Here is a 23,826-nt window from a genome sequence, read left to right as displayed (position 1 = left end):
TGCCTGGGCAGAAGCTTTAAGAGCCAGTGTATGATTTGCCCTTGTCCTTAGTTTCCTGGTGTCATGATGAGCAGAGCTCCCAGCCAGCCCACGATGGGCACAAAACATGAGCCAAAAATAAATCCTGGTTGGCTCAGGCGGCCAAGATCACGGAGTCGTTACTTTAGCCTAACCAAGACTATCTCACAATAGATACAAGCCCCAGGCCTGTAATATTTCAGACTTAATGACTAACTTTAATACACAACTACAGTGGCTTGTCTGACTCAGCAATGAAGGAATACACATCAAGTGGTGGACTCAGGTTCAGGAAACTACCTCAACACAATTCAAGTCTGATGAAGTAGGTAAAGGCATGGGTAGCCCTAGTGAGTGCTCTGGGTATGTCTGATGCAACACAGGCATGGCATACTGAGGCACAAGAAATTCTTTGCTAAAGACAAATCCTGTATCCACAAACTATACAATGGGCTATTTTATCAACTTAAAAAAGGTCAAGCTGGGGTGCCTGGGTGGTTCAGGCAATTAAGTGTCTGATTCTTCATTTTGGCTCAGGTCGCAATCTCCCGGTTCATGAGCTTGAGCTCCATGTTGGGCTCTGTGCTGAAGGCATGGAGCCTGCTTGGGATTCTCTCTCCCCTTTTCTTTCTGCCCTCTCCTGCTTTCTCTCGCTCAAAAAATAACTATAAGAAAAGGTCCAACTTGGGCGCATATCACATTTTAATTCTATAACTGGCAGATAATCAATAACGGTGGCAGTGTTGGGGAAATACCAGGCGAGGAAGACACTCACGACGAATTTGAAAAAGCTACAGTTAGTATTTCCTTAAATGCTGTCCAGGTCCATGGATTCCAGATGGAATCACTTAATGGGTCCAAGACTTAACAGTAGCAAGCACGTGTAACTCAGTCCACACAAAGAAGTCATGTCTGAGTACCCTAATGGTACAAGTGGCAAGTGAGACCTTCCTAAAGTGACCTATCACGGGAAAGATTCTACTGAGGTAGAGTTTTCTGGACCAATTTAGAATGAAAACTTGCTAGAAAACTCACTCTCAGGGTACAAGGCACGTGTCTTGAGCCTGGAGGCCCAGGCGGGGCCAGTGCAGGCTCTGTCTCTTGTAACAGGGTTCTTCAGTAGCCTTTGCTGGACATTGAAGTCCTGTCTGCTGACTCAATCTGCCCTTGACAATCAGATAAAGCCTCAGATCTGTCCTGGGCAGCGGCCAAAGTGCACTTTAGGGAAGTGGGGAACTCCTAGTGAGCCAAATGCACAAGGAGACAGAAAATCAAAGGCCAACCAGCCAACTCGAAGGCAAAGGGCCACACAGACTAGACGAGAGGCAGAGGGCCCGTGACCGCTCACAGCTCTCAGGTCCACCCCTGACCGTGGGGAGGAGAACCAAAAACCTAGAGAAGAACCAGACCAGGCCCACCGAGCTGGTGTCTTTAATTCCCAGGCTCCTTCATTTGCAAATAGGGTTGTACCGGGGTTGGGGGTGGAGGGTGGACAGGGTCTTACTGACACCGATTTCACAGGCAAGAGCCCTGTGCTGCTGAGTCAGTCCCAGAATTGACAAGGATAAGAGAATGTGAAGCCAGGCTGGGGAGGGCGCACTCAGTGGACAAAGTCACTGCATCCCTGCTCCTGGCTGCCCGTCTTGGTAGGTTGGTCTGGTCTTTTTTTTTTTTTTCAAATATTTTTATTTATTTCTAGGAGAGAGAGAGAGAGAGAGAGAGAGAGACAGCATGAGCAGGGAGGGTCAGAGAGAGAGGGAGACACAGACTCCGAAACAGGCTCCAGGCTCTGAGCTGCAGTCAGCACAGAGCCTGACGTGGGGCTCGAACCCACGAACCGCGAGATCATGACCTAAGCGAAAGTCGGATGCTTAACCGACTAAGCCACCCAGACGCCCCAAGGTTTGTCTGGTCTTAAGCAAGTTTTGCGTAACTATGAGGCTTGCCTCGAGACCCAAGGTGGGAGGGGCTGCTTTGCTCTGCGGGGAAAGCATGTGGCACCGAGTGGCCCCCACAGATGCCTTATCCCATAACCGACGAATATTTTATACCTCAAACGGCAAAAGGGACTCTGCAGATGTGACTAAGGGTCCTGAGACTGATTACGGTGGCTCATCTGGGTGGACCCGCTGTCATCTCAAGGGTCCTTTTAAGAGGGAGACGAGTCAGAAAAGGAGATGGGACTATGTGACCGAAGCTGGGGTCAGAGTCACGTGGTTGCTGGCTTTAAAGACAAGGAGGCCACAAGCTGAGGAATGCAGACAGGCTCTGGGAGCAAGAGAAGGAAAGGATTCTCCTCGGCAGCCTCCAAAAACAATCAGCCCCACTGCCTCCTTGACTTTAGCCCCACAAGGCAGACTCTGGACCTCACCTCCAGGAGTGGAAGAAAATACATCTGTGTTTTTTAGACCACGAAACAGGTGCCACTTTGGTACAGCAGCCACGGGAGGTAAAAACACAATGTGAGGCACCTGGCCATCGGAACATCCCTGGCCCAGCCCTGTCCTAATTTCCTGTAGGGAGACAGAGCCAGGCCGAGCTCCCCAAGGTGGTCATGGAACGGCTACCACAGCAGAAAGCTTCCTGCAAGTGACAGTATCTTATGCTGATAATACAGGGCTTAGACAGAACTGTGTTTTATGACATTCTAAGGCATCTGGATGAGTCCCAAGATTTGTACGAGNCGCTTTTCCCAAGAATTATTGTCCTCCTTGCTATGAACAAGTGTAGAATTTCTAAGTCTTCTGTTTTTATAGGCTCAACTCCCACTTATCTTCAGAAAAAAAAAATGGAATGACACATTTATTCTAGGCCTCAGATAAACTGGTTTTCTAACTGTTTAAATTAAGATCTAATGGACCCTGGTGTGATCAGGTTTCTAATCTAAAAGCACAGAAATCCATGAACATGTAAACCTAACAGGCAGTAATAAGTTTTCCTGGCAGAATTCCTAAGAGTTCGGAGTGGTTATCAAAACTTTTGCTCTGATTTTCTGTGTGAGAAAGATCCAGGGAAGGCCCTTGCAAAGTGCTTCTTCAAGAGAGAAACTAGGAAATTCATTGCATATGGCATCTGCCACACGGCTGTGCTGGGGTGGCTGCAGCATGGTTCTCACACATAAGCACTACATAGCCCTCAACCCAGATTTCTGGGCCCCAGCTCTGGAGCTGGTATTTCAGCAGGTCTGTGGTGGGGCCTGGGAGGCGGGATTTATTTATTTATTTATTTTATTTAAATGTTTATTTTTGAGAGCGAGCAAGCAAGCCAAGGGCAGTGAAAGCAGGAGAGGGAGAGAGAGAGACAGAGACTCCCAAGACAGCTCTATACTGTCAGCACAGAGCCCAACGTGGGACGTGAACCCACAAACCATGAGATCAGGAGCCAAAATCAAGAGTTGGACTCTTAAACCAATGAGCCACCCAGGAGCCCTAGGGAATCGGATTTCTAACGAGTTCCCAGGGGATGTGATGGTCGTCAGGGGCCACGCTGTGAGAACCACGGTAGGAGACGGTCCCTCCTACAAGGCCCAGTTTCTCACCTGTCCTCACTATGGTCATGAGCTTACCTCCTCTGGCTGAAGTGTCCCTGCCCAGCTCACCAGCCCATGACTGCACACGGTCCCCTGCCAGGCTCAGAGCCAGGCGTCCTCCAGCGCGGCTACATGCTGGAGTCCTCCGTGCCCCTCCTCACTCCAGACCCTAACTCCTAATGCGAGGGAGGGACTAAGGTCTTAGTAGCTTTTAATATTCCCCACGTGACTCTGAGTGTGGCCCGGATGGAGAACTGCTGCCCTAAGCAAACGTCAGGGATGACAAAATGACACCAAGTGGCTGAAGCAGGCAACTTGGGGCCCCCACGCGAGGCCTGGCCCATCTTCCCTGCCGCAGTGCAGGATGGTGTCTGGGAGACACTTCTGCATCAACAAGCAGTCGTCAGCTGGCAAGTGCGTGGAGGGGGAGCACCTCCTTTGTCTAGCGCGCCCGGATGAGCACCCGGAAACAGGTGATGCTGTTAAATCACTGACCTTCAAGAACCCTATATGGAAACAAGTATTTGGGGAACCCCACCCACATTCCTGAGTCCAAGTAAATATGGATAAAAGCCAGAAAACATCTTTGTTTTTTTTGGTCGAGAACAGACATGAGAAAACAGACCCATCAGCTACATAAAGCTGCCATCTTTCCTTATGAATAAAGTTTTACTGGCACACGGCCCCGCCCATCCGTGTCCGTACCACCTGTGGCTGCCTTCACACTCCAGTGGCATAGCTGCGTATTGTCAGCTAACATAGTATGGTCTGCAAAGCCAAAAGCAGTTCCCCTCGGGCCCTTTAGCAGAACAGGCTTGCCGATGCCTGCCCTAGGGAGATGAGAAGGCGGACGCGAACAGAACGCAATGTGCCGTGGAATCAGAGGTGTTTTCTTTGTCCCTGCTTTTTCTCATATTTGCCAACTTCTGAGCCCTGTGTCTACAGGGGCACGTGTGTGTTGATAAGGCGCTGGTGCATGAGCTGCCCGGTTCCCCGCGGTGACAGTACCTTGTTTCCAATGGCCTTCTTGGGTGGGAAGTTGTAGCCCCTCACTTGAGGGAACTTGTTCTGTAACTTGTGGTGCAAACCCCTGAACTCTGTGTACCGCCGATACACGTTCCACTCGTCATCTTTGATCCGGATGTAGACCTGGCAAGAAAGGCACAGAGAAGGAAAATGTCAACCTCTCTCCAAGCTCTCGTTACAAAGCAGGGGGAGAGGGGGCTGGGGATGCTCCACCCATAAAAGCCGGCTCTGAGAGAAGCAGGGGCCACAGCCATCTCTAAGGCCACGGGATGCCCAGTGCCTGGCAAACTAGGGCCTCAGGGGTACTGGGTCAACAAAGGGGTCCAAGAAAGAACATGGCTGGCGGGTGATGGGAAGAACACGCCGTGTACCATTTCCCAGCATCGGCAGAGACGGGCAGTCCAGCTGGCCTCCAGGAGGGTCACACGCACACCGTGGCGTGACTGCTGCTGAAAACCCACACCCTCCCAGGCTACACGTCGCCACCTGTAAGATGGAGCTAACAGCACCTCGTCCCAAGGAGGCGTTGGGACACACAAGCAGTGCAGCTGTGACTGGGATGGCACAGACCTCTCCCCAGAGGAGGGGAACCAATGTGGGGAGAGAGGAAGGGGCCACAGTTGACATCGACCCAACTGGATGGAAGGTCACATCCAGATGGGACACGCACAACAGAAGCATAAAACTTCTTTATTTTCAATCAAGATGGGACTCTCAAGAGAACATTCTGGGGGGTACACAATATAAGTGTTTCTTGAGCTCTTTATAGGCCCCCACACCTTCCAGAGACACACACCCATCACATCTCGAGGGAAAACTGATGTGTGAGAGGGGGCAATGCATTTAAAAATACTACACAAGAACAGTCCAGAGAGTGAAGTTCCCAAAGAGAAATAGCTATTGTGATCGCCAATCAGTGAATGTCAATACACATCTCAAAACCTCTCATATAATGATAAACACAGGCATCTCTCATGTGAGCGCTAGATTCCGCCTCTGAATGGAAACCACCCAGTATTCCCAAGTCAGACATCATACATCTGAACCTGGGTAGGACGACCACCAAGGTCTCTTGTAACACTCTTGTGAACAAGAAGAAGAATGGATGATTTAAGCCACAGAACTCAAACTAATGGGCGGAAGTTTCCAGTGGAATCAGACAGAGAAATGGAGCCCTGTCAAATTTGTTAGATGCCCCCACGATGAGATAGACAGTAAACATACTGGATGGCAGACAAAGGGATCTCAACTGGCCTGAGGGAGGGTCTAATCCAATGTGATGAAATTCAGAAAGATCAGTGTCCGGTTGTACAATACAATTCCAAAAACCAATGACATAATAAAAGATAGGGAAGCGCGGCACAGGAGTGGCCTGTGGGACAAAGACTTAAAGATTTCAGTAAATTTGAGCTAAGTAAATAATGTGGGATGGCCGCCACAATATCTAGGTTATCTTTAGGACTCGTTAAAAAAAAGGTAAAAAGGGGGCCGCCTGGGTGGCTTAGTCGGTTAGGCATCTGACTTCAGCTCAGGTCATGATCTCATGGCTTGAGAGTTGGAGCCCCATGTCGGGCTCTGTGCTGACAGCTCAGAGCCTGCAGCCTGCTTTGGATTCTGTGTCTCCCTTTCTTTCTCTCAAAAATTAAAAAAAATTTTTTAAAAAAGGTATATGATAACTTCTGGGATAAGTGAGTTGAAATCCTTGCTCTGTTCTAGATCAACTAAAGCAACTTAGTTTGGTTTGGGTTGCTACCTATTAAAAGATGAGCTGTGTTCAAAAAGGCCCAGGTCACCTGCTACTCAAAGGGCCGCCCATGGGCCGGCAGCGTTGGCTTCGTGTGGGAGATGTTAGGAGCAGGATCTCGGGCTCCAGCCCAGATGCAGTGATCAGATCCAGAACCCAGGTGGTTCACACCACACACTCTAAATCTGAGAAGCACGGGCCCTACGGGATGATGTGCAGCCAAATTATAGCAAAGAGGGCAGGCAGTGGAAGGCAGGAGTCTCAGGGTGGAGGGGGCCGAGAGCTCACCATTCCTGGAAAGGCTGTACAGGGAAAGGGGGACATGTTCTGAGGACCCACGGGAGCCAACTGTGAGCAGATACCAACTAGAGGAAGACCGACTTCTGGAGGGACAAAGGCTGCTGAGAGGAAAGGCTTCTTGGGACTGAGAGTCCCAGCAGTGGTAAGACGGTCACCCCGATGACGCAGGTGTGTGATTTATAGGAGTGACGTGTACATGAGACCCCAAAAGTATCTGGAAGGGCCCGACTAGCAGGGGGAGAAAAGGGACTTGAGGCTTTCCCAATCTCTATAAACGGAGACATGATGAATCCACAAATAAACCCAGCCGAGCTCAGGGGAATTTCACACAGCACATTTGGGGCACTCGGTGGGGCCTCCCAGGGCACAGCAAGTGCTAGTTCCCACCCAGTATCCATTTCCTCTCAGTATTTTGAGGGATAGCAATGTGTTCAGGGAAGAAAAAAAATGTAACTACATTTTCCTGTCTGCCACGCAGGTAAGAGTAGCTAATGAGATGTAAGCAAAAACCGCTGGAGCTTCTAAGGAAGTCCTGAGCAGAAACCTGCCTCAGCCTACAGGGCCTTTTTACCTTCCCCTGCCTTTTTCTTTCTTTCCTACCGATGTGATGACCGGAGCACCAGCAGTCATTTTATGGTCACGTGATCATCTTCATTATGGAAGAAGACAGAAGGCACTGGGGGGTCTCTCATGACATTATGGAGCCACCACACTGATTCCTAGACTACCCACTCGGGTTTTTTTGTTTTGTTCTGTTTTGTTTTTTAACAAAAGAGAAATATTCATTTTGAATTTACTCAAGCTTAATGGTTTAGAGGTCTTTGTCCTGGTGGCTGAATGTAGTTCCCACCTGCTGTATCTCAAGTGGACTATGTCTGCTTGTAGTATATTGTTACACAAATGCAAGTATCCCCCAGTGAACATCAAGTTCAACTGCTTGCCTGATCATCATGCGCAAGGTTAGTTATCTAGAGGAGGAGAGGTAAGCTATGGCCCATGAGCCAATTCCAGCCACATGCATTTGTTTACCTACTGTTTACAGCTGCTTTTGAAATAGAATGGCAGAATGGAGTGGTTCCAACAAGGACCATATGTCCTGCAAAGCTGAAAATATTTATTTTCTGGCCCTTTACAAAAAACACTTGCCAACCCTCTGATCTAGATACTCAGTCCTCATTATTGCTATTTTTCCACTGACATACCCAAGCTCTGGTATGGAAAAGGGGCAAGGCTTTCCAAATATTACCAGCCCCTGGGTGGGATGCGTTAACCGTCTGGGACCCAGGAATCCATACTGTTCCAAAGCTTCCCTAGTGATTCTGATGTGTAGATGGTCTGAAAGCTTGTTTCCCCCCCAAATTCCTATGTTGAGATCCTAACCCCCAATGCGATGGTGTTAGGAGGTGGGGCCTTTTGGAGGTGATGACGTCATGAGGGTGGAGCCCTCACAAACGGGACCAGTGCCCTAAAAAGAGTGATCCCAAGAACTCCCCCACCCCCCTGCCAAGGGAGGACACAGTGAGCAGATGCTGTCTATAAACCACAGAGTGGGTTCTCACTAGACACCAAACCTGCTCAACACCTTGACCTTGGACTCCCCAGCATCCAGACCGTGAGGAATAAATGTCGTCTAAGGCCCTCAATCTACAGAAGATTGAAAGGCCTAAGGCAGAGGGCGATGTGGGGAATCGCTGAGGTCACACACAGACTCAGGTGTCAGGCACACCATGCCTCATCTCGGTAGGTGTCCTGGTCTATAAAATGGAATTTACTGATGGGTGCAGCTGCACCTGGGTGGCACAGACACCCCCTGCTACCGGAGGAGGTGGGGGCCAATCTGGGGAAGGAGGGAGAGGCCAGGGTTGACATCAACCCAACTGGATGGAAGGTCACGTCCAGATAGGACAGGCACAACTGGGTCACAAAATTTATTTGCATCAGAATGTGACTCTCAAGGGGACATGCTGGGGGTACACAACGTCAGGGCTGTTTCCTCAGCTTTTCACAGCCCTTAACACCTTCCAGAGACACAGCAACTATGCCGGAAGGGAAATGAGGAGAGAGGTCCACACATTTTTAAAAATCCAATGAGCTAAGAGGAGCCTAGAGTAAAACCTCCAATGACAAACAGCTGGTATCATCTTCCATCAGTCAACGTCAATGCACATCTTAAACATCTCGAACGTGCGCTCGCTTCTGCAGCACATACGCTAAAAGAAATACAACCACCTCTAACGTAATGATAAAACAGGCAGCTCTAACATGAGGGACAAACTGTGACTCTAAGTTTTTCAGAACACGTGCAAGAGCCAGCTGCCTCATTCCACGGCAGTGCTGAGTCCCTCCCGGTTCTCCGATGGCCCCTCTCAGCCTTCCACGTGGGCGCCTCCTCTTCTGCCCACAGGCCAGATGCGGAAGTTTCCCCTCGCCACCCTCTCTCCCCACACGAGCACCCAACTCTCTGGTCTGCACAATGCATTCTTAGGCCAAATCTGGATTGCTAGCCTGGACTTCTACCACTTTACCACATGTGGTAAAGCGCATCACGTCTCCATCTGATCCACTGACTGCACTGCAAATCCGCTCTTCTATCTTCCTGGGACCTGGCGCTCTCAGTGAACCGACCACCTTTGACCACTTCTGTTCGTTCACCCACATGTTCAAGGACTGAACAACAGGCCCACCCACCCCAGAGTTGATCCCGCCTGTGCCTAGGCCACTGGAGGGTCTTCCGGCCACGCATTTCCCTCCATGCAATTTGTTTCCATCTGGCTGTTCCCACTCCCTCAGGGACTGTCCACGAGGCATGCTCATGCACCACAGACAGGTCTGGAGCAGGCGCGGCGGGCGGCCTCTCTGGGCTTGCACGGCACCTGCTTCACGGCACTATCTTACCTCACGCCCCACTACGGGCTGTTGCAAAGCCAGATTGTGCCCGTTTGCTGGCATTTTTAAAAACATTTTTTTAAGTGTTCGGATTAAAGGGAATGCGCTGTCTAGAAAGCATGCCCTGACCTTCCAATCTTCTTCTAGTTGTGTCCTCTGCCATGGTGACAGGAAGCATCCAACAGCTCAGAATGCCAGGGTTACAAAGGGTCTCTTCAACTGGGAGTGCGACCCTTCCTCGTTCAGGCCATAGGACATGCAGGACAAATACCCCATCCCACCCAATGGCTCGTGGGACATCAGCTGGACTGAGGACAGACCCCCGAGGAGAGGGAAGACCATGTGCGTGATGACCAGGGAAGGGAGGGGGTCTGACATCACAATCACGTGGTGGGTGAGGACATGCAGCTTCTGGGGGTGCTTCAGAGCACAGACTGCAGCCCAGCTCCCCAAAACTCACCCTGGCTCAGCCAGACAGCAGCTGTGTGACCTGAGGAAGCCCCTGGATGCCTCTGTGCCCAGCTTCCTCCTCTGCGGAATGAGGATGGTAACGCTACCACCCTCACTGGGTCTGAGGAGAATTACATATGTTCACACATGTAATAGGCTTAGAACAGAGTCTGGGACACAGATGTCAGCTGAGTGTTCAATAAACAAAAAGATAAACTTATTGAGGAGGCTGCCACTGGGAAATGACAAAGATTTGGATTCCAGAAGTCTGGCACCTTCTGTAGCAGGATATTGCTGTGGCACTCACAGCTCCTGCGAATCCCAGGAACCCCAAGCCCGTAGTGCCAGCAGATAGGAACGGAAGCTGGCAAGGAAGGTCCCTGCTCTATACCTCTGCAGCCCAAATGCCCCTTTTGTGGGCAGAGCACATGTCCTCAGAATGGTCTCCTTGGTACCAGATGCTCCAATCATGCCTTCTCATTCACACCTCCTCCCTTTAAGAGTCTATTCCTGCCAGAATTATCTCAACGGTCCATCTTCAACAACACTGCTCTTAGCATCTGCAACTGGGAAACTTTCTCTGAAAATTATGTTGTCTTTCAATTACACTTAACCAAAATGTGCACTTATTTCACTGAAGAATTAAAAGTGCTTACGTCCAGAATTGTTGGGATTTAGTTTTAATTTTAAGGGCTCCCCCCTCCGAATTAGGTTTGATAAGCCTCAATTCCTTCTGCGTGAGTCGTGAAGATAATTCCTCTGAGGAATAACAAGAATTGACCTCTTCCAGCAAAAGCAAGTTCCCTTTTAAAGCAAGCAATAAAAAGCTACTTCAAGTCCAATCTCCACTCAGCAAAAGAAAATAAAATAGGAGGGTAATATCTCTGATCAGGAATCAGCTCTCTTCTCTGCTTTCAGAGAAAGTTTGAATCTTCTTTTCCACTGGGAAGAATTACCTTAGCGATGCCTGTAATAATGTGGGGTAAGGGGATGGGGGTGAGACCTCAGCCCCTCAATGAATCGAATCCAGAACAAACACTGTGTACACAGGACCTCCTGAAACACTTTATTTAGAAGATTAGCGACATGCCATGGAGCATTCCTCTCTGCCCCCTCTGTGCCCCTCTCATCAGTCAATGCCGCTCACCTTCTCTGCAGGGTACTCTCCTCCCTCTGGTTTCCTCACCTATTTTTGAACTTTATCTAAATGGACTCATACAGTACTCCTTCCTGTCTGGTTTCTTCCACTCCATACTGTGCGTGTGTGATACCTCCCTACTGTGGTGTACGGCGCCCTTGGGTTCTCGCGCGTGGCCATCAAGTACTTTCTGCTGTAGGAAGGTTATCCCAGTTAACCTTCAACCCAGGGGCTGTTCTAGGAGAGGCAGCCACGGGCATTCATACAGGTCTGGCTTCTACACTCAGGTCTTGTGGGATCATAGATGTCAATGTGAGACATAAAATTATAAAACTATGGGAAGAGAGTATATAAGAATATCTTTGTGACCTTAAGGGTAGGCAAGGTTTCTTACACAGAGTCCAGAAAAAGGCATGAAAAACCATCTGGGTACTGGAAATGCCCTGTATCTCTGTGTAGTAGTCACACAGATATGTACAGAAGATTAATTGAACTAATACACTTAAGGCTTTTACACCTGATTTTATAGTAAACTTGGATTTAAAAGCCAAAGCTCCCTCACCCCTCAAAAAAGCCAGGTCTCACCTATTGTCAGGAATAATTTATATTCTCAGTGGGTATGGACAAGGCCGTAGCAGGCGAGTGGCCACGAGGGCCTGACGTGCAATCAGATGTGAGGGTCGGGGCGGGGTCCAGAGACCAGATCCGGGCCTCAGGCAGATGTGGGTTTCCATTCCAGTCCCACCTCTTGCTAGCCAAGTGACCCTGGGTAAGTTAACTTACCTCTTCAGGCCTTGATTATACACAGAGAGTCATACACACACATACATATACACACACGCACGCACACATCTATTACATACACATACTTATTACAGTATATATAAACTAGGACTAGGGAAGAGGGAGAATGAAGATTTTAACACTTCTCTTCAGTGCACTGAAGTTGCAGATCTACTTTAAGAGTCTGTCACGCAGAGGCCCACGTTGGATCTTAGACATACCTGAGTGCCCCCCCTCCCCCACCAGAGGCAGAATGGCACAGCAAAGGGCCCAGCTGTGCAAGGAGAGGGGCCTGGGTTCAAATTCGAGCTCTTCCCTTTGCTAGCTGTGACCCTGAGGGTGATACCCCACCTCAAGACTCAGCTTCTCCATCTGTAAAATGGGGACAACACAAATCTTGCCGGGTGGTTTTGAGGTGCTGTGCCTGGCAGGCTGTAAGCAATGGCAGCTGCTAATACTCTAACACCATCACCTCCATCGTCATTTGCCTTTGTGTACATGAACTTCTCCATTACAGAATTAGGGGTAATTATAGGATGTGCAATCACAAAATTACAGCAGGTAATTACCATGCCTAATTAATTGTCAAATGCTAGGCAGGCGAGGAAACACAAACATAATGCACAGTCTGTGGGTTGGGCAGTTAAGCCTTCCCTGTGCTTCCAAAAATCTGTCAACAGAAACAGCAGAGTTCAGTGCATGACCTTCTTGGGTGGGTTTTCAAGGACCGAAACAAAACCTCCAAAGTGTTCTTGGGGCTTCGGACTCAGAATGAGCTCAGGATGCCTCTCCGCGGGCTGCAGGCTGGCCTGGCCTTTATACAGCCCCTGTCACGCCAGCTCCAAGGATCCTGGATGCGAGTGCTGTTTCAGGAGGAGGACCTCACAGCAGATACTTGATGGTTATAGCGAGGATCAGAGCCCATGGAGAAAGTGCTCATGGGAAGGCAGCACGAACTCGGAAATGAATGCTCATGGACGCACAGCTGGTTTTGCAAACAAAACACCAGGCTGCTCTGCTTTCTCCAGAGCCTATGAAATGCATGCCTCTCCATTTCAAACTTCGGGCCACTCTTTAGTTATCCAAAGTCCTCCACCAGGGCCCCAAACACTTGGTAATGTGCATTGTGATATTCAAGACTGAAAGCTGGCGTTAATGGTGAGAATTCCTTGGACTTCTAGGAAATGATGTGACATTTTAGTGGCACCTGTCATGTGCCAGATATCTTCCCTACAATTGTCACCAAAGCCTTCCAATTTTATATGCCCTCAAACAGAGATTCAAAACAAGAAATGTGCCCAATATGACCCCAGGAGGGAGGAGAAGAGGTGCTTACGTTGATGTTACACCCAAGAACGGCGTCCTAACTGAAAGGAAAGAAGAGCTATAAACTCCCAGTTCTGACGCCCTCTCTGCTCATAGCTGAATTCAGACAGTCCGATGACATCAGAATGACAAAGAAAAAAAAATGGCTTTAGGTTCCTAATTCATTTTGCTTCCTTAATATCCAAGGAATGATTTGTGTTTTGGTTGGTGTCCTGTGTTAATGTGTCCTCACAAAACTTCCCTTTTAATGAAACGGCTTCATGTGTTATTAACTCTAAGTGTCCTCATTGCTAGAACAAAATGCCTGAATTACTGTATGACCACACTGATGGAGCGATATTACAGCAGCCCAATGCCAAGAATAAGATGGATAACTTAGCTGGAGAAAAACGACTTTTCAGTTCACTGGGTTATGTAAATGCGGCAGGCTAGTAAAGCAGGAAAAGCACTGTTCACTAAGCATTGCCCGCACAACCCCCACATATCTTTTCGAGGAGGAGAGAGAATGGGCACTTTGGAAGTAGAACGGACCCAGGCCAGTCTCTGTTCGACCTGGAACGGTGACCCTGCGATCACGGGCACTGGCTGAGCAGTAGATGGCTTCTTCCAGGGAGAGGATTATGGTGCAGAGGGTGCCCACTATGCTCCAGGCCACGCTCTGCTGTGTCTGACCCTGGACGGCACGCTCAGTACTTCTGCCAGAGATCAGCTGCCCATCAGACTGCACCCAAGTGCTTGCTGAGGTGAGGAGAACTGGACCCAGGGCTCAGGGCATTCATTCTTCCTTTGAGACCCTGTCTCCCCAAGACGAAGGGACACTAACGCAGAAGGCAGGGACTCCGGTCCCATTGCCTCTTGAGTTCCTGACCTACATCCCTTCATGCTGTGTCTTGAAAACAAAACGCGGCACTAGATGAAATCATGGGCAAGACCACTTCTGAAGACCGGCAGATGCAGATGGACTCTCACGGGATTGGCGGGCCCAGTCTCCACTGCTGAGAGCCCGCCGAGGACGCTCCACTCAGCAAGATGTCCACCTCGGTCCATTGCAGTTGCAGCCGCTGCTAACGTCAGCTTCTGCTAGAGGGTGAAGGGGGAGACCAGCGTGAAGGTGCCCGTGCCCTGGCTTCCCGGCCGCCGGCCCTGGGCTCCAGGTGCAACACTCCCATGGTGGGGCAGGAAGCTGGCCCTCTCAAGGAAGTCGGACACCAGAAGCAAGGCCAGGAGACAGACTCAAGAGGGACTTGAACATGGGCCTAGACTTGCGGAGAGCCACGTCTTATAGCAGTAACTCAGAGATTCCTCCCCCCCCGCACCCCCATGCTGTATTTCTTGGCCACAATCCCTATACCGCTGGCACAGGTCTAATCAAAGTTCTTGCCTGGTCCTGGCTGTGCTGAAGGAGTGTGAGGAAGAGCCGCAGAGGGCATAGCTGGGTTGGAACAGCAGAGAGGAGACAGCACCGTACTCCCTCCCCCACCTCAAGCCAGAGTGGCAATGACCACTGGTGGGCAGCTGGGCCCAGGGGCCCGGCTGCCTCACACGGTCATCTTCAGCACAGGCCACAACATCAGGGACCACAGAGAAAATCACAAGGAACGAGTCCCTAAGTGTGCAGCAGACAATCCCTGGGGAGCTCAGAAATAGCTGGAGCCATCTTGACGGGAGCTAGCTTCCGGCATCCAGCTGCTGGGGGCTCCAATGATCACGTTTAGGGAACTTTAAAAGGAAATATGACTTCATCCGGTGGTCACATGTCACAGTCTGAATATTTGAGTCATGCACATTATGCCCCCTTGGCCATGTGCTCTGTAAGAGACGTTCTCTTGTTGAAGGCTGGTTACCCTGCAGCACAGAAATTACCAAGTAGCTTTTCAGACTCACTCGGAAAGTCGGAAAGTCTTCTGATTCTTTCTTCCCAGATAATAATACTAGCTGAGTCTTCCTGGGGTGGGGGAAAGGAGGAAGCAGAAACTGGGAATCTGCTGATTCTGAAATAATTCAGGGCCTACTTATGATTTACTGAAATAGAAGATTCCAATCACAGGTACGAATGTGTGCAATTACACTGCTGAAAATAAGACCAGAAGGATTCAAATCAAAACATTTACGGTGGTTATCTCTTAATGCCGATGGGTTTTTATTATCTTTATGGTTTCTTTAATGTTTTCTGAGTTTTCCAAATTCTTTCCTCTATTGAATATCAACTTTGGTAATAGAAAAATTAAGTGACATCTTGCAAGTAAGTGGGACTTCTGGTTGACCCTAAAGACACAGCTGACCCTCCTCCTTTCCTGCAAATATAATTGGGCACATTTTCAAAGAGAGAGACCTTGTGAAATGCATGGTCCCTTCTCAGACCAAGAGGACCATCTCGGTCATTTAGGAGCAAAGAAGAGACCTCCCTGAGGGAGGTGGGCGAGGGAGCCAGGCCGTGAGCAGTCACCGGCCCTGCCAGGAGACCAGGCTCCATGAAGCCGCAGCCGCCTGAGGTCTGCTGTACCCACCTCCACGCAGCACAGGGCAACTCAGAGTAAAGCCTTCTTGGGAGAGCGGAGGTTCCAAGCTTGTCTGTGGCCCCCAAACAGCTGCGATACTGCCGAGACAGCAAGTTGCTTTTCACTCTATAGGCTCACAACTAGAGTCTTTGAGAAAGCCGCTGGCATTGGAGAGAAGTTTTAAAAACAGAGGGAGTCTCTGCCTTGCTGAGGGGGAGGGCCGGGGTGAGAACGTGCCCTCGCACTGTATGCACGCCTGTACCAAAGTGGGCACCCAACCCGCCTCTGACTCCCAGTAATCAAAGCAGCAAAACCCCCTCGGCCGTGGTCCCTCCCCACTGAGCAGGATGTGCACGGCCCAGCCAGCTCGGTGCCTGGCCGATATCCTTCCGGTCACCCCGTGCTTACTGAGCACCTACTATGTGCCAGGACCTTTGCCGGCTGCAGGCCCAGAGAGAGAGAGGTGGCCCAATAGTTGGAGAGATGGCGCTGAGCACGGCCTGGGGACAAGGACTCCCTGAAGTACTGACTTCACTTTCTCCATTTAGCGATGTGACCTTATGTCATTTAGGAAGCCTCTCCATGTGCCCTGACTTCATGTGAAACGAGGACGATTCTGGCACCCACCTTCTAGGACTGTGTCTCAGGTCAATCGCTCTGCCTGGCATGTAAACATTTCACAAAAGTTGGCTATTATTAGCAACAGCTAGGGGCCTGCTCCCAAGAAGGTCACACATTTGTGAGGCAGAGAAAAAGATAACAACTTCAGTCTGGCACAATAGGTGTCATGACAGAGGGAAGCAAGGGAGGCCAGGAGACAAGGAGAAGTGGCAGATAATTCGGTGTGGAAGGCATCAAGAAGGCTTCCTGGAGGAGATGGTGTCTAAGCAAAGCCCTGAAGGAAGAGGAAAAGCTGGCCGGAAGGAGAAGGGGCATGGGAGGGGCTGTCCAGGCCAAAGCTACACAAGGAGTTTTCTACTCTGCTGGATTATCCTACAACCTTTCCACATCGAATATTCTAGAGAATAGGAAATTAGTAAGAATGAAGCCATTATAAAAGAACCTGGTGTCTGAACAAGCAGTGCATTCAACCCTGGAGGCAGCAGAGAGATGGCTCCCCGCCCCCCAAAGATGCTTGCAGGGCTTCTGAATGAAGACCTTCAACCAAGCTAGGACTATTCAACTGCATCTGGCTTCCAAGATGTGGGCCATGTGATCAAGTGTCATACAGGCAAGTAGCTCTTATATAAACGAATGGGGAAGGGAGGCCATAATTCAGCAAGGTAAACATGGTCACTTTCTAATATGATTAAGCAGGACCCTGTTCTCCTACTGCTGCTAACTATCCCTGAAGGAACAGAACTTCCTTCACGCACACCCATGCCGGGTCTGCTCAGTCTCATCGTGCTTCTGCTCTGGGCAGCACAATCCCCAGCAGGGCCAGGAGCCTCTCTCCTGCAGAGAAACCCCAGGAGCTGGTCTAACAGTGTCCTTGGCCCTGGTCTTCCTAGTCATGGACTCTAGATCACCAGGAGAGAAACCAGTGCATGACGTCCTTGAGGAAATGCAGACCTGCTGGAAGGGCACGGGGCATCTCGGAGAGCCATGGGCTGGAGAAGCTGCTGGGCCCTCTGAGGGGCTGGGCCAGGAGCCACGATGCCGTGCAGAATGGGCGCAGGGAGCTGCACAGCCCACGCTCTGCGGCTCTCTGTGCACCCGCTCAGCTCGCTCTCTCCACGCGGATTGCTTTTACTACTTCCAAGCTCAGGGTCCAAATGTGACACCTCTTAAGCCCAGCCGCACATATGTTCGAGCCAGCCCAGTCAAGCCTGCCCAGTCTCGAAGGTCAAGCAGAGAGCGCCTGCAGTGACCACGCTGCTTCTCTCTGCCTGGCATCGGCAACTCTGTTCTCCTCCAGGGACCTGCTCTCCACCCTACCTCAGTCTCTGTGCTTCCTGTGAATCCCAGGCCAGCTCTGATGCTTGGCCAGTTAAAGTCCCGCACACACCACAGTGCAGGCATTTTGCCCAAGCAAGGCCAATCTGCAGCTTGTGTGACTGGGGAAGAGATTAGAGATTTTCCTTATTCTTGGCCCATGAGGATATAAGCTTAGAACTGCGGATGAGTATGAGAAGGGGAACTTATCCCAGAATAAAGCCATTGCAGAGGAAAGCAGAACTGGGGGTAGAGAGGAGAGGGGGGCAGCACCCGGATCAAGCCAAACCTGAACCCTTTCGCTACAGAAGCCCCTAAACAAACTGCTCTACTTAAGCCAGTTTAAGATGAAGTTTTTGTCACCTACTGTCAAAAGAATTCAGACCAAAAGAGAATGTGATGAGACCAGTATCCAGGTTGTTTTCCCCTGGCTGGGTGTCCACTGTGAACCAGTGAGTGTGGGGAGTGCCTCCTCCGTGCATCTGCTCAGGGTGTCTGTGGGAGGGGGGGCAATTCTCAGAGAAGCAGAGAGGAAAGCATTCTAAAGGACGCCTTCTCCTTTTTCCCAACAATATTTCCTTTTCTAAGTTGAATGGGCCCTTTAACTAGTTTGCACAACAACGCAAAGCTTTTTCATGTTACCCTCCTCCCAGGGACGCTGGCTACCAAGGCTGGACTACCCGACAGCCAATACCAGGAGTACGAATACTTCTCTCCTTGCTCCACACACATGGTGAGCAGGGGCTTTCTAACCACCACCACCACGATATGTAGACTCTCTACATAGAAGTGATCCTGGGGGCGCCTGCGTGGGTCAGTCAGTTGAGTGTCAAACTCTTGATTTATGTTCAGGTCATGTTCTTAGGGTTTGTGGGTTCAAGTCCCGCATCGGGCCCTGTGCTGACAGCGTGGAGCCTGGTTGGGACTCTGTGTCTCCCTCTCTTCTGCCCTTCCCCCACTTGGGTCTCCTCTCACTCTCTCAAATAAACAAACATTAGAAACAATTACCAAAGGGGGAAAAAAAAATAACTGATCCTTAATCAAACAGCTACAGATTCTCAGGCAGGTGCTGAAGCAAGAGTATGTTTCAGCCCCCTGATCTTGACACCAGGAGGACCCTTCTCCACTGAAATGCACTTAGGAGGGTTTGGTTAAATCGTGCCCTAAGGACAGCGGGGGGGAAAATGCCACAAGATGCTAATGTAGCCCCAGGCAGGCTCCCGGAGGGAGCACGGCAGCCGCACGCCTCGCACCCGGGGCCACAGGCCAAGGTGAGGCTGCCGCAGCTCTATGGCGTGTCCACAGGAACACAGATGCACACTCCTTTTTACACAGCTGCAAGCATGTGCTTATGGTTTCTAATCTTCTTCTCTGAAAAGCATCCAATTTAAGAATTTTTGCAGTAATCATTTCAGAGTAATGAAAAACAAACAGAACAACAGAACATTTGTGATGTGACGCGAGAACTCTGTGCACCTCTAATGTGCGCTCAAGGAGGCATAGTAGTCATTAGCAAGCGCCTCTTCCATCTCCGCACACAACCAAATCTTGCCGGCGTGCAAGACGTCGTGACACAGTTAATTTGCCCCACGTACTCATTTCTCCCTCATTGTGACACCCAGAAGAGGGCATTTGTTCCTTTAAAAAGACGTTCCTGATGCCCAAGAAGGGGCCGGGATGAACATTTCTTCACATCTCAGGCTCCCAATGCTGGGTGAGCCCGGAGTGGGTAGGGCCCTTCCCCAGGGAACAAAAGTTAAAGCCCAGGGCTCCACCCAGCTGGGGAACTCAGGCCAAGCTGCTTCCTAACTTTTCTGACCCTTGGTTTTAGCATCCATACAATGGGGACACGCTAGCATCTGATTCATAGGATGCTTTCACAGCCCAGTGACACAGTGTGACACATCTATCATGTTATTAGAAATCCAACGAGGGACTAAATTCTTGTTCAGCATGAGACAGACACACGCAGGAATGGACTCTCCATGGTGGCACTGGAGCTGGGAAGGGAAGAAAAGGGAAGGCGGTTGTCTGAGATCTAGGCTTCCTGCCCAGAGAAGGTGGCATGGGGGCAAAGGATTTGTCACACTCAACTGCGGCAACCTGAGTCACACAGTCCTTTGGCCTGGAGATACCCAAAGCATTTTCTGGAGGCCTTCACACTTGGATGGTGAAGTCCTGGGGCACGGCTGGCCGCCACCAGGAAGAAGTCACGGCAGCTAGGACACGTGTGACAAGCAGAGTTACTGCTCAAACTCCCACAGCTGGAAGGTGGCCAAGCACAGATCCTACGTCTCTCTGTCCGACCTTGAGAACCTGAGCTCTCTAGCCCCCGCTGGAGGCTGACTTTCCTTTGGCCTCCACTATGCTGGCCGCGGAAGAGGAAGAAAGACGATGGCTCCTGTCACCGCGGGGTGCTGGGGGGGGAAGGACGAGAGAGGACAAGGGACCCTAACTCTGAGTGCTGACTGTGTACCCAAAACTACGTGAGGAGCTTGAGAAGCCGCTGGAGAGTCACACACGGGGGAACGAACCCCACGACGACTAGCATTCACTGAGCACGGACCCTGAACAGGCTCTGGTGCTAGTAAGCATCTCACTGCATACTCATCCATGCTATTTAATCCTCACAAAAACTCCAAATGACAGCACTCTTGTTCTCCCTCCTTCACAGACAAACAGAGGCCCAGAAAGGCAGATCTGAGAGCAAAAGCCCAGATGGCTAATAAAGACACTCAACCTAGACACCTTCACGTGTCCCTCCCCAATCGCACTCTTTGCTTGCAAGCACCCTTCGGACGACACACTACCTGTGGACCTGACTGATGAAGAGATGAAAATGGAGCAGCTATGGCAAGAGCAAGGAGGGAGTTAGGCAGCCCCACCTCATCCCTCTTCACCCAGGGTGGAACTGTGGCATCTCCATGTGGCACTGGGTCACCACAAACCCAGTGAAAGCCCCCTGGTTCTAAGCACACCCCTTAAAGCACGTGAGGTTCCCCTCCATCTCGGCAACCCCATCCCCATTCATATTCCAAAGTGTAGCCTGGGCCTCCTCCACGCTGAGCTGTCATCAGAGGCCCCTGAACTGTCTCTCCCCCACATGCCAGGCCCTCTGCGTACAACGCCTTTCCCTCCATAGTCTGCCTGGTAAGCCCCACATATCTGCCAAGACTCAGTTCCCACAACTCTGCTACTTTCTCCCCAGCTGGATCCCCCACTGGACTCTGTAGAAGGTTTTATCTTCTGCATGCCCCCAATTCATCTACCACGATATTCTGTTTCTTCCTAGCATGTGGCATAAGTAGCCATCATTTTACATGTTTGTCTATTGACTGCTCTCTGTCTCCTCTCAACTAGGATGTAAGTTCCTAAGTCTTGCTCCATCCTCCGCCGCACCCAGTTCCTGGAAAATAGCTGCCCAATAAACACCGTTCAGGGACTGAAGGGACAAATGAATGTCACCTAAACATTTACCTGCATTTCTACCTGTACAAGTCTTTCTAGCTTTACCAGGTGATACATTTTCTTGAGGTCAAGAATCCATTATTTAGATGCTCTTAGGAATTCTCAAGGCCTCAAGGGCAAAGGAAGGCATGGATAGATGCCTGGATGTCGGGTGCATGGGTGAACAGAAGGAAAAGGAGATGAGAAGAAAGGCAGCAGGCACAGTCAGTCACCCGCCTACACAAAAAAATGCCCATCTTCGTTGGTGATTGTCTGACAGTGAGCCGGGGGTGGAGGTCTTTGATAGGAAGGACCAAAGTCCACAAAGACAGACTTTGTGTGATGCCCCATCCAGTCTACGGTACAAATAAAGACTTGGTAAAGAAGATACGTGACATTAACAGCAGTGAAAACTGCCAAGTCAAAAACGGATAGCATGTAAGACAGAGAGAAATAGGTGTCTGGATCCAAAATTCAGGGAGGAAAGAGACAAGGAAGACTGGCTAATGGGGGGGAAGGAGGACTTTCAGTTGCCATGGTACGGAGAGCCCGAGTGGCAGCAGGCAGCCACTGCCACCTAGAGGTCACGTATAGACATAGCGGATGCTGGGCAAACTTGCATTGTTTGCCTGGCCTGTGGCTGACCAGGAAAGGACAAGGTTCTCAATTAAACCGTCTTTGACAAGAGCAGACTAGGGATCAGGAAGACCCAGCCCACAAGGTCAAGAGCTGTGAGAGTTTTAGAAAATGACAGAAATATACCCAGGTCCGACTGGTCACCCATGTAAGATGTAAGACTCGGGGCTCTGGTGTGTAAGGTGGGTGGGTGGGGGTCTCATAGATGGCCGACAGGCTCACATCTTCTAGGAGGGAGAAGAAGCCCTCGTCAGCAGGGATCAAGTCAGCTCTCTCCCTTCCTGCCTCTGCTCCATGCCCCGACCAGAAGAGAGGTTCCAAACCATGCATTTCGGAGCTCCTGTCGCTCTCCATGGTGCTCAAGAGGGAGTCTCAACTCTGCACGTGCATTCAAATGTGCAGCAGGGTACACTGTCTTACTCACCTCTCTTCCTGGATTCTTCTCTGTCTTCCTTCCTGTAAACCCAGCAAAGAGCCACCCTTCCCCAGGAGCCCTGCTACACGTGGGAACTCATAAAGAGCTGTCAAATTAATTAAACTCCAGATCCCTAAACATTCTGTGCCTAGCTCTCTAGGATGCTAGGCATGCCCTTCTCTCAACTTCGTTTGAAGAAATCTTTGTAGCTGTTAGGAATTGCATTTGGTTCCCAAACAGCAGAGGCCTCTTATTTAGGGTTTATTCTCTCAGGTCTGGAGGGAGGCAGGCCAGGACTGGTACGGCCAGTCCACAAAGCCTTTGAGATCAAGTGCCTTCTATCTTGCTCTGCCACCTGTGAAGGTCACCTCATGGGCCAATATGGCTGCTGGAGCTCCAGCCATCGTGTCTAAGTTTTAAGTAGCAAGAAGAAAAAAAAAAAAAAGAGAGAGAGAAGAACAAAGCATGTACCATGCAGATGAGGCTCGTCCCTTTGAGCAAGTGTCCTAAGCAAGACCCACCGTCTGTGTCTCTATCTGGTTGGCCAGGTTTTAGTCACCTGGTCAGCTGCAAGGGAGGCAAGGAAACTTAGGGTCATCCACTAGGCACTAGCAGCCAATATANAGAGAGAGAGAGACAGCGTGAGCAGGGGATGGTCAGAAAGAGAGGTAGTCACAGACTGAAACAGGCTCCAGGCTCTGAGCTGGCAGTCAGCACAGAGCCCGACGCAGGGCTTGAACCCACGAACCGCGAGATCATGACCTAAGCAAAAGTCGCTTAACCGACTAAGCCACCCAGGCGCCCCCCAACTACCACAACTTAAGGGAAGCCCAGAAGATAAAAAGAATCCTAAGGCAGGATCCCTGCCCAGGCTCACAGTCTGAGAAAAATGCAGCGGAGTAGACGAATGACAAGCTCAGGTGGGAAGAAGACGGACCACAAGCTCTGCTGCAGTCGAGGAAGGGGAAGCTGTATGCAAATAGGAAGGCAGCTGGCAATTACTGGGTACTTACTGTATACTGGGGGGCTACACTGGGCACTTTAGCTTTATCTCTCTGGTGTTTGTAATAACCACGCAAAGTAGGTATTACCCACAATTTGTAGGACAACAAACACACTTGAGGGGTCATGCGATATGCCCAGGGCCACAGGGTCAGGAAGGATCTAGAAGAAAGGTGGCAGGTCTGCCCAGTCCGGAGTCGCCTGCTTACTCTAACCCATTAGTGCGGCTGCCTGGGACAGGCCGTGGCTGTGTGGAGGATCCGCTCTCTGAACAAGGTCCTGATGGATTCGCTAGGTCTGCCACAGACATGCCGGTGGGGTGGCAAGTGCCGTGGGGGGAGCACCCTCATCTGGGAGACTGCTGGTGGTGGCTTTGCCTGTGTCAACACCGCTCCGAACTTTCGTGTCCGTGTGCGAAGGGCGGGAAGGGAGGCATGTGAGACGGCCCCGGGTCTTGCTGCGAGGAAGCCTTCCTCCATCTAGGGCCCCTGTGCCTTCAGAAAGTGGGTGCTCAGCAACTTGCCAAAACAAAGGCCACCTCCAAGCCCTGATTTATGCCTTTTATTAACAAATAGCCTCAAAAGTAACAAAAGCAGTGACAGCTACTGTCAGAACAAGATGTTACTTTAAGACCCGACTTTACAAGGACAGGGCTGTGATCTCAGACACCGGGGAAGAGGTCACAGTTCCTCT

At 50.4% G+C, this 23,826-nt stretch overlaps 1 protein-coding gene across 1 annotated transcript in view; it reads right to left on the bottom strand.

Moving 5' to 3' along the window:
- SNX29 (sorting nexin 29) overlaps positions 1 to 23,826 on the bottom strand; it is a 469,938-nt gene that overhangs the window by 85,008 nt on the left and 361,104 nt on the right. Inside the window, exon 20 of the mRNA XM_077773189.1 lies at positions 4,556 to 4,696. Coding sequence (XP_077629315.1) covers positions 4,556 to 4,696 — 141 coding nt within the window. The remainder of the gene's footprint in view (positions 1 to 4,555; positions 4,697 to 23,826) is intronic.

The sequence above is a fragment of the Crocuta crocuta genome, unplaced genomic scaffold, assembly GCF_008692635.1.
Source record: "Crocuta crocuta isolate KB4526 unplaced genomic scaffold, BGI_CrCroc_1.0 scaffold16, whole genome shotgun sequence".
NCBI lineage: Eukaryota > Metazoa > Chordata > Mammalia > Carnivora > Hyaenidae > Crocuta > Crocuta crocuta.
Note: the sequence above shows the minus strand (reverse complement) of the source record. Positions and strands in the feature narration are given on the sequence as shown.